The sequence below is a fragment of the Thunnus maccoyii genome, chromosome 4, assembly GCF_910596095.1.
Source record: "Thunnus maccoyii chromosome 4, fThuMac1.1, whole genome shotgun sequence".
In the NCBI taxonomy this organism is placed as follows: Eukaryota; Metazoa; Chordata; class Actinopteri; order Scombriformes; family Scombridae; genus Thunnus; species Thunnus maccoyii.
In genome coordinates this window covers 13,833,327-13,843,124 of record NC_056536.1, presented here as the reverse complement: position 1 = coordinate 13,843,124, position 9,798 = coordinate 13,833,327, and the positions used below count along the sequence as shown (strand labels likewise).

The window sequence follows — 9,798 nt, the reverse complement described above, 5'->3', positions numbered from 1 at the left end:
GAATAGACCACGCATGCATTCCCAAACACATACTACACACACACTAAACACTTTAGTACACTGACCTTGTTAGGTGTTTGCTTGAGGCATGTACTTCCATCTCAGTGCTTTTGAACTCGTTCAGCTCTTTTCGTATTGCAGCCTGTGTGGGAGGGAAAAAAGCGGCATTAGTGCGTCCCTAAGTGCATCCTGAGCCATCGGGGTGCTGCAACCTTTGAACAGCAAAGTGACAACGGGAGGAAGAGAAAATGTAATCAGCCTAAAAAAACTAAAGCAAACAGGGGATTTTGTGAGATAAGCTTGTAACAGCAACATGTGATGGTGAGTAATAGGCCACACTGTAGAATTGGGGAAATCTGTTATCAGACTGGCCTAAATAGTGAACTTGTTTTGGTGATAAGTACAAATGATTAGTGGCAGGTCATGATGGTTGACATGTGTGGCTACTATTTGAAAAAAAAGTTTCTTTTCTTTCAAATATTATTCGTCTTTTCTGTGTTCCTCACTTAACACCCACCTTGTCTGCTGCTGAGAGCCGAGTCCAGGGCTTGTCTGCTCTCCTGTCATAGTCCTGAGCTTTGGCCACCTCGACATAGTCACTGAAGCGGATCAGAATCTTTCTGTCTCGCAGCTCATCTACTGTGGGCCGCTGGTTGAGCTGGAAAACAAGAAATGGGACAAACATTTATAGACAGTCTTTATGTGCTTCATGCCTACAATGGTCCTCTGGTATTATTGATATTGTTTTGGTTTCAGTTACCAGAAACAAATCCCTCTAAATAAATGGAAAATCACTTAATTACTATTATTCAAAAGAAGGCTGGTACACATTCTTCAGAGACAATATCACACAGTTTTGTACCTTTCTATTTAGCCGCTGTTTGATCTCCCTCCTCTCCTCCTGCTCTGTCTGGTCGTTTCTCTCTGGGAAAAAGAAAACAGTCCAGTCAGAAAGGCATTCCCTATTAGCAGCTTATGTACTTTATTTTTTCATTTAAATGTTTATTTCTTGCAAATCTACATATCTATTGATTACCCTTGTATAATTAAATTAATATAAATGTCTAAAAAAAAAATGGAGGCAGATGGGCTATAACAAGTTTGTCATGTCGAGAATCTTTCAGATTCAGTCCCTCCCTCCTCTAACAGGGTTTACAGTGAAGAGAAGAAATGTGCACTCATGCGCTCTTTGCTCCTGAATAATGTAAAGTTACTACACTGTGCTATCATTAATGCATCATCTTGCCCTGTTTTAAGTATTTTTGATCAGGGCTTTTGTATATGTATTTTTAAATTGTAAACATTAGTAATCAAGGTAAGAGGCGGTAGTTTGGCTGCAGAAATCTAACTTACGTTTTAGGATGTTTCGACTCTCCAGCTCCTCCACATTCGGTCTCTGGCTCAGCCTCCTGCGGAGAAACACCAAAACCACGTTTTGAACCATTTTGACTTCAACTGTCACGGTCCTATCGTCTTTAAACCGGCTGTAGTTTCTTCACTGTGCGCGTTCTCGAGAGGAATCCCCTATGTTTCCATCTCGCATCCAAACCGCGACTGTGATACTTCGGCAGAGGCGCTCCCCACATCTGGAATAGTGAAAGAACCGCAATTCTCCTGTTTGAGAATCCTCCACCAAATTATTTCTCGAGTTCAATATGATGCATCTCAAGTGCAGCTGCCGTATTGCGTTTACTCTGCACCGCCGCTGCAGCCTCCTCTACTATCCGCCACAGACTACAGGCGCTTTTGAAGTGGGTCGTGATGGGCTGCTGGGGCGCGACTGCCCCAGTCTCCCTGGTTACTGCATGCATAATGTTTAGGAGGCGGAGCCTAATAGGCTCCCACTCACGGCATCCCCAACCTCCTGAGCTACTGGCACACTCATTTTACTCACGTCGCTGCACCAGTTCATTTTATTTTTAGTCTTATAAAAGATACATTTTTAAAGGGAGGGGGAATCAATTTTAAAAAGGGAATGAAATAATGAATTCAAAATGCTGTTGTATGACCTGTACAATTTATAATCTCTTCTTTACTATGTTGACAAAATATATACATTCATATCACTTTTAGTACATTTATTTCAAGCTGTTATGTTTCCTCACCATCAAAGAATTGAAAGGTCTCCAAAATCCAATGTTTTCCCAGAGTACCCTGTGTGTGTGTGTGTGTGTGTGTGTGTGTGTGTGTGTGTGTGTGTGTGTGTGTGAACTATTCATACTTTGTATAAATAATAAATGTGAGCTGCACAACAGAGCTCAGCTCCAGACAGCATGTGGCACAACCCACAGCACACCGCCAGAGGTGGTAGGGATAGAGAGGGCAAAATGCCGCCTCGCAGCTGGAGTCTCTTTATCCCCTCACCCAAACTAACCTTGGACACTTTATAGTTCTGTCCTGAAAAAAGATCAAAGTTAGGTCACACATACTGCGACCTGTACACACACGAAGTCCTTATGGCCTTGTGTGTGTGTGTGTGTGTGTGTGTGTACCACTGGGTAGATAGGCGCTGAATAGCTAATAAAATCATTTTAGTCTCCTATACACTGCTAAGTAGGACTTGAACAAACTTAAAACCAGATTTGTGTAGCAACAGATGCCACCATCTTAACAGTAAAGACATCAATACAAAGCATTATGTAATAAATGTTTGCCTTAGGTTTGTTTTCTATGTGTCTCCTACATCAATGAAACAACGCTGGCAGAGGAATGAAAGCAGTTTCTAACAGTAGAGTATGTTGTTTCAAACCCTCCCAAACACAGTTTCTGCTCAATACTGTACATTGTAATGAGTACAGGCAAGCAATCAGTCTTTGGTAATTAACACATGCATGACTAGACATCCAGGAACAGCATGAGGAATAATTCAATAGTTTGACTCCCCTTGTAAATTCTCTTCTGAGAAATAAAGAGAACACAAACGCCAAGAAAGTCTAGAACAATTTAAGCATTTTATACATAATTTATACTCATGAATTTTATCTATTTCTTCCTAATTTGCAATTGTATATTAATGAAAAACAGGAAATCTGCTTCCATTGTTTCTGTTCTTTTTAGTTTACCTCCTCTGTGAGGTTCCCTTTTGGTTAAAGTGGTTTTTGATCAAATCAGACGTGTTTCAATGTTACTATCTTAAAATCTCAGGTGTGGATCAGCCCATCACATCTCTTTTGCTTGACAACTGCTCGAAAAACAAACGGAGAGACAAAGTGTTCCCCACAGCTCTGCCAGTATTACATTTTAAATAGATGAAACAGAAAATCACTTCCAAAGCCCCAGCGAATACAACCATCCACTGTATTATTGACCTGGCCGCCGAGTTGCTTAGCAACAACACTTGGTATCTTTGAGACAATAGTCCTTCCGCAGAAATTCTCTCTTCTCCCTAGCAACACACTAATGGAGATTTCACTCTAACACACAGCACAGAGCTGTATGTGCTTTACAGAGTATCTGATGCTATTTTTAGAAACGGACCACTTTCTTTTGTTGTCCTTGTCGGTAGGCTGAAGAAATCAGATATCACACTTGATATTAAATACTATTTTGGTTGCAAAGTCAGATATCCTTTGTGAGCCAAATGAATCATAAAACCTTATTAATCTGTGCCGCTCTCAGGTGACAAAAGATGGTTTATTTGGGAATATCCCTGAATGAGACAACACCCTGACTCACTGCATTTGCGTCTCACTCAACGAGCTCTACATCCGGGTACTAAGTCATTTCGGAACTAAAGACTTTGAAAGGTGTCCCCAGAATACCATGATGACGCATAAACACCAGTTGGCATGAGGCTTTCTATTTGTCACTCAGGAGGTTCTGCAATAATATGAGTGAGAATAGAAAATCTAACTCTGCCAGCCAAGGGAGGGATGAAAAATCCAAACAAAGGAATGAAAAACCAATGAGTGGGTGGCAGAGGCTTTCAGTCTTTTCTTTCATTTCAGCTGCCAACCGCACAAAGAGTCAAAATTAGCCATGCCCAGCTTTCTTCCTTTTTCAAGTACAGTAGCCAACCCCCACCTGCATCCTCCCCCTATTATTTCTGCTGATATAACTCCCCAACAACACATTTGCGGAGAGAGGGGAGGGCATGGGGAAATGCATTATTAAACAGTGTCAGAAGCTAAGATTAGAAACAGTGGAGTGTGGCTGCAGCACAAGTGCCAGGCAGGGAGTCTCTAAAGATAGAAAGGTCATCCATCACTGACACAATAGATGGACAAGGTGTCATTATCCGCCATAAGTCCTGATGGCATTTTCTGCTTGATCTGCAGCAAATGTAACAGTAGGTTTTCATTGTGAGCTGCAGATAGGATGGAGAAGAGAGCCGACTGAGTGTAAGCTGGGAGTCAACAGGAGAAATCCAGAGGCGTGTGTGATGGATTGTTTTGTCATTCACTGTGAATTCCCAGTGGAAATGAGCTTTTTACCTCCAATAAGTATGCCCTTCTCTTCACCATTCGGAGCTATATTTAGCCTGGATTTCCCTCTGAAATGGTGCAGTATGCCATCAATTTATGCATATACAGTAGGATGAAAACTCATTTTCTTGCACATGCTTGATACTGTAGATGAAGTAATAATAAGATAACTTGTTTAGACCCTCAAGCTTTACAGATTATGGCAGTGATAATAATTCAGACAAACCAAAGCAGCAAACTGGAACAGATGGCTTGTAGATGTGCATAAATTTTACACAGCCTCTCAAAATGCTGGAGCTGTTTCGTTTTTTTTCCAGCCAAGTCAGCACGAAGCACATAAATGAGGCTGCCTTAAGAGTCCTTGTTGATCCTCGTGAGATCATTAATTTATTCAGTACTCGTAGAGAAATTTAAATGGTTCAAAAAAGAATCAATCAATTGAACCCAATGCTGTCTAGAACTAGATCTTTATATAGCAAACAGCTTCTCTCCCTGCTGTACTACAAGTGGAACCCCTCTGTCTTAAATCACTGACCCTGCTAGCTCTTATGCAAGCCGCAGTTGTGCTCCATCCTCACCTTTACATAAGCTGTTTGCTTGTGAACACCTTTTCTCAAGCAACAATAAAATATTTTCTCCTAGTGAATCCAAGAATAGATCAGGGAGGCGGTATTCTTAGTTGTCTCGGAGACAGACGATAGATCTTCTTCTCTAGAAAGTGTGGGAGTCGCTCTGTGCTTGGCTGTGAGTTATTGCACAGCAGGTTATGTAACGCTGTGGCATGCCCCTGTTTGATATGCTGGTGCTAAAGAACCTGTGTCTTGTGACATATTCGCACACGAGACGGCTGCTGTCAGTCTTTGTATATTAGGTTTCTCAGTTGTATAAGAAAAAACAGTTGTTCTATTAATGTCCTAGCAGGGAAGCACACAGATACAAACATCAGCGGTGCGTCTTGTACAAAGAGATTTCCTGGAAGCAGCGTCTGTCTGTACTTGTTGCATTCCTGAAACTGTGAAAGTGATTGCTCTTTGTTTTTACAAGTATCCAGCAATTGGCTGAACACACACATTTCTCATGTCAAAGGATTTCTGTTTATTCCATTTGGCCTTCTCACCAGTTTGATTGGATATCCTCTTTCCACCCATGGGGAGTCTTCCCAGTGTTACTTAAAATGATTAAGTGCAAGGCTCGTATATAATAGAGCGGCTTCCCAGGATGAGGATTGGCCTTGAGCATTACACCCAAACAGTCTGCTCTGAGCAGTGGCAGATTACACAACATAAATCAAATCCATGCAAAACAATCAGATAATCCGCTTAGATGGTTCAGATTTTTTATCTCACCTCCACCTACTGCTGGGTTTTATGCAACTGAAGCAATTAAGCATATAGGTTTACCATGCAAAAGCATTACCCAGGCAGGTGTGCACCATCAATAACACTGAAATCATTATTTAACCGCAGAGTGACATTAAGGGATTGTACAGTAGCTTGGAAGATATTTCAGCCAGTGCAAAGAGAAGTTATCATTGATTTGATTGAAACATTTTATATTTCTATCACAAGACAAAATTCATGATCCTAATACTGTTATTTATAATGGTTTCAACATATAAATCACTGATAGATAAGTAGGAAAGACTTCATTGCTTACTTGGCAAGTTTCATTTCAATCTGCTGGCGAATTTCTTGGCGTTCCTGGTCACTCCTGGCTGGGAAGATATTCCGGTCCTCCAACTCCTGCTTGCTGGGCCTGTTTCGTAGTTTAACTGCCAGCAGCTCCTTCCTTAGCCTGCGAGGAAGTGTGCCTGCAACCATGCATACATGAATTAACACACTGGAAACCCAAAGTCATCATCAACTTTTGTGGACTTGCACAGTGTTTGTCTTCATTTTCCTTTGTTTGTTTTTGGCTGTGTGTATTTTGTACTTGAGTGGAGGAAAAGGGGGTCATTAGTGGCCCTAAGCTTATTTTTGCCCCAGAGTCCTTTCAGGTTTAGTAAAGCTATCCTTACCATTTTTGGAAAGAGCAGTAAGACAATGACAATGCAACAATTCCTACACTGGTCATTAAGTTTAAATGTAAACACTTGAAAGCAAACACCAGCACTTTAACCTCATAGTCAAAGTTTCATCTTAAATCCAGTATACAGAAAGTACAGAGACAAAACAAGAAAATATAGGTGATTGTCTAAATACTTCAGACTGCACTGTGAGTCATACTTTTAAGCTCTTGACCCACCAGAGATGACGGACTCATTCCAGCCGTCCAGGTCGGTGGGGAGGCCTGAGGTGTTGGAGAAGCACTGGTCCAGCCGCACGTTCTCCTTGTTCTCCTCCGCCTCCTTCTTGGGCCAGTCAGACCCTCCACCTCCCACACATCCACCTCCCAGAGATGATGTGTGTTGGTTCTCAGAGCTGCAAGAGCGAGAGAGCCGTCCGTCAGAGCACCACAGCCGCGGGGGTGAGCCCTGCTCACACCCTTCATGGACACTGAGGAGACACATGGAGGAGGGCAAGTGTAGGTTTAATGTTGTCATTGTTGTCATGTAAAGGTTATGGCAGTGGGAGGAGTTAAGGAAAACATCTGGATTTTAAGTACAAAATATTTGAATGATGTCTTTCCAAAAAAGAACACTTCATGTATTTAGGGGGATTTTTTTATTAAGACACCACAAATAATTGATTTGTCAGTAAACCTCATTTTAGTCATTTTAGTCACCCAGTACTTGTATCTTGTCAAAAGAGATAGAAGCCGTTCATCAATAACAGCATTAGCTTTAACATCAGACTGAAAAAGGGGACAGGTTTGGCTTTCATAGTCTCAATATGTCTGATGGGGGAAGCTTATATAAACATGTTTGGGGTCAACCTGAGGACTCACCTCTCCTGCCTGTTCTTGGAAGCGAAGGCTCTCTGCAGTTCCTCCATAATGCAGCTAGGGGGCATGGGAGGGTGCATCATATTGCCTAGATGTGGGGACCCTGAGGGGTTGGCCAGGGGCCCTCTCAGTGGCAGGGTCATTGAAGCCAAGCTTTCTGTGGCCCTGGGTGGAGGTTCCTTGGGGAGGTAGGAGTTGGGCAGGTGAGCGGGGAGCGACATGGGGCCTGAATCTGAAAGGGAGGGATGAGCAGATAAATACTGGAGGATGAATAACAGCATCTATTTTTATTAATTTTATAAACATATCTGTATTTTTATATGCAGGATCACATTAGATAGAGTTTATCTTACTGATACTGAGCTGACAGGAAACACATTTACAATTCTACTTATGGGAATTAAGACTCTCCAGTCCACATGACTTGCACATCTGTGTAATATCAGAGGAAATTTGAACATCTGGAGAAAAAAATATGAACACAGGAAAAAAATACAAACTCTTTTTTTGCAAAGAAATGAGAGCAAATCGCTTCCAATCTGCCATCTGCAGTATATGTATGTTAATGTAAGAGTAACTTAACAACCCCTGAAACTCTTGTTTTTGCCGACCCTGCAGTGGTGTCAGCGCAGTAGGAAAAAACAATATTAGTGATGTGTTGAGCCACCAGAGCAGTTTAAATGCACTGTTGCATAAACTCTACAAGTCTCTGAAACTAATTCTTCCAAAAGACATTCCATCATTTGGAGTTTTGATGATTGTGGTGGCGAGTGTAACGAGCTGTCACTTCAAAATATCCCAATAGCATATGATTTATATAATTTTTATACTCATCAAACCATTCAGTGACGACTCATACCCTGTATAGAAACGTGCATTTGTTACCTTCTGGGCTGCAACTGATGATTATTTTCATTGCAGATTAACCAATTATTTTCTTGATTAAACGATTATGTGGTCTGTAAAATGTCAGAAAATAGTGAAAAATGTCCATCATGTTCCCAGAACTTATGGTCACTTTTCCAAATGTCTTGTTTTGTCTGACTGAGTCCAAAACCCAAAGATAATCGGTTCATTAGCACAGAATATTATGTAAACCAGAAAAAATCAAAAAGGGAAAGCTGCAACTGGGAAGCTTGCTTTTAAAAATTTCTTAAACAATTATTTGATTATCAAAATTGTTGCCAGTTAATTTTCCATCAATCGACTAATTGATTAAGTGACTAATTGTTGCAGCTCTAGTTACTTTCCTCCTCTTATTAATCAGGTTGGCGTCTTTTTTGTCACCTGCGCATTTATACATATATACAGGATACAAAAGCACTCACCATCTCCAGGACTCAGCTGGGGCAAAAGTTTCGGAGGTACTTGTGGTGGGGAAGTTCCTGGAGGAATCTCCTCCTCTGGTCTTTCTTCCATCTGCTCTCCTACATCCTGCAGCCCCTCAGGTAAATCACCCGCAGGGTGCACCTCCTCGTCTCCCTCCTCATCTGTTAGTGGTATGTTCTCTTCCACCCGTTCACAATCCTGGAGAGGGGCAGCTACTGGAGGACATTAACAAAAGAGGAAAACATTTTGAAATGTAAATGAGGTAAGTATTGTCACCAGGAATAGAAATATAATGTCACCATTAGGATGCTAAAGGTTGGCAGCTGGTGGAAACACATTTCCACCAGCTGCCACATACAAGGATGTTCAGGGTTGTTACGCATCATTTACAGTTAGGTTATAACTGACTTAACTTATTATTATTATCATTATCATTATTATTATTATTATTTGCAACAGTTGTTCAGATTTCTATTAAATATGTTCATTGTATGTATTTATACACACCTATGGCAGATAAGAGCAAAGGCAAAGAACGTCATTCAATTGTCTTTGCTGCCCTCTAATGGCACATGCATAGTGACATTGAATCAAAAGCAAACACCTCTTCATCTGCCAAAGCAATAGCTTTATGAATAGTGTATAATTAAATGCAAAATGAGCAAATGTAATTCAAACCTTTACTTATGATACATATTGTACATCTGGCACTAATGACATTATTTCATAACACCAACATTTTATTTTTGTAAATCTCTGATATAAGATGTCAAGCATTTTATCAAATTGATCATTGCAATCTTATACACTCTCACATTGATCTTCTATAGAGCTAGGCTGAGGCAAAAAAATACTCTGCCACATAACAAATCAATTGTTCCCTTAACTGTTACTTTTGCAGGTCCATAACGACCATTGATTGGCTGACTCTGAGTAGAGTGAAGGATTATCCTACCTGGAGGGGGGTGCTCCTCCTCAGGACCAAGGTATTCTACGCTGCTGACGGTGAGGTTTGGGCTTAAAGGTCCCCCGAATCCTCCAAGCAGGAGTGTACCATCTGAGCAGCAGCCCTGGGTGGGGGAGTGTGGGTCGTGGCACAGAAGACTGCTGGATAATGCTACATCTGTGAATGGAGAGAAGTATGTGTAGCTGTCATGATTTA

General features: G+C 41.2%; 1 protein-coding gene across 4 annotated transcripts in view; it reads right to left on the bottom strand.

Annotated features, from left to right (window-relative positions):
- The window catches only part of phactr3a (phosphatase and actin regulator 3a), a 32,472-nt gene that overhangs the window by 1,567 nt on the left and 21,107 nt on the right, over positions 1–9,798 (bottom strand). For 3 of the 4 annotated variants that reach the window (XM_042407802.1, XM_042407801.1, XM_042407803.1), the window contains 9 exons: positions 9,592–9,759; positions 8,636–8,851; positions 7,311–7,539; positions 6,669–6,919; positions 6,081–6,234; positions 1,354–1,409; positions 863–924; positions 518–658; positions 66–142 (listed from right to left, as the gene is read on the bottom strand). In XM_042407802.1, the coding sequence (XP_042263736.1) occupies positions 66–142; positions 518–658; positions 863–924; positions 1,354–1,409; positions 6,081–6,234; positions 6,669–6,919; positions 7,311–7,539; positions 8,636–8,851; positions 9,592–9,759 (1,354 nt within the window). The remainder of the gene's footprint in view (positions 1–65; positions 143–517; positions 659–862; positions 925–1,353; positions 1,410–6,080; positions 6,235–6,668; positions 6,920–7,310; positions 7,540–8,635; positions 8,852–9,591; positions 9,760–9,798) is intronic. The other variant, XM_042407805.1, reaches the window with a different exon arrangement.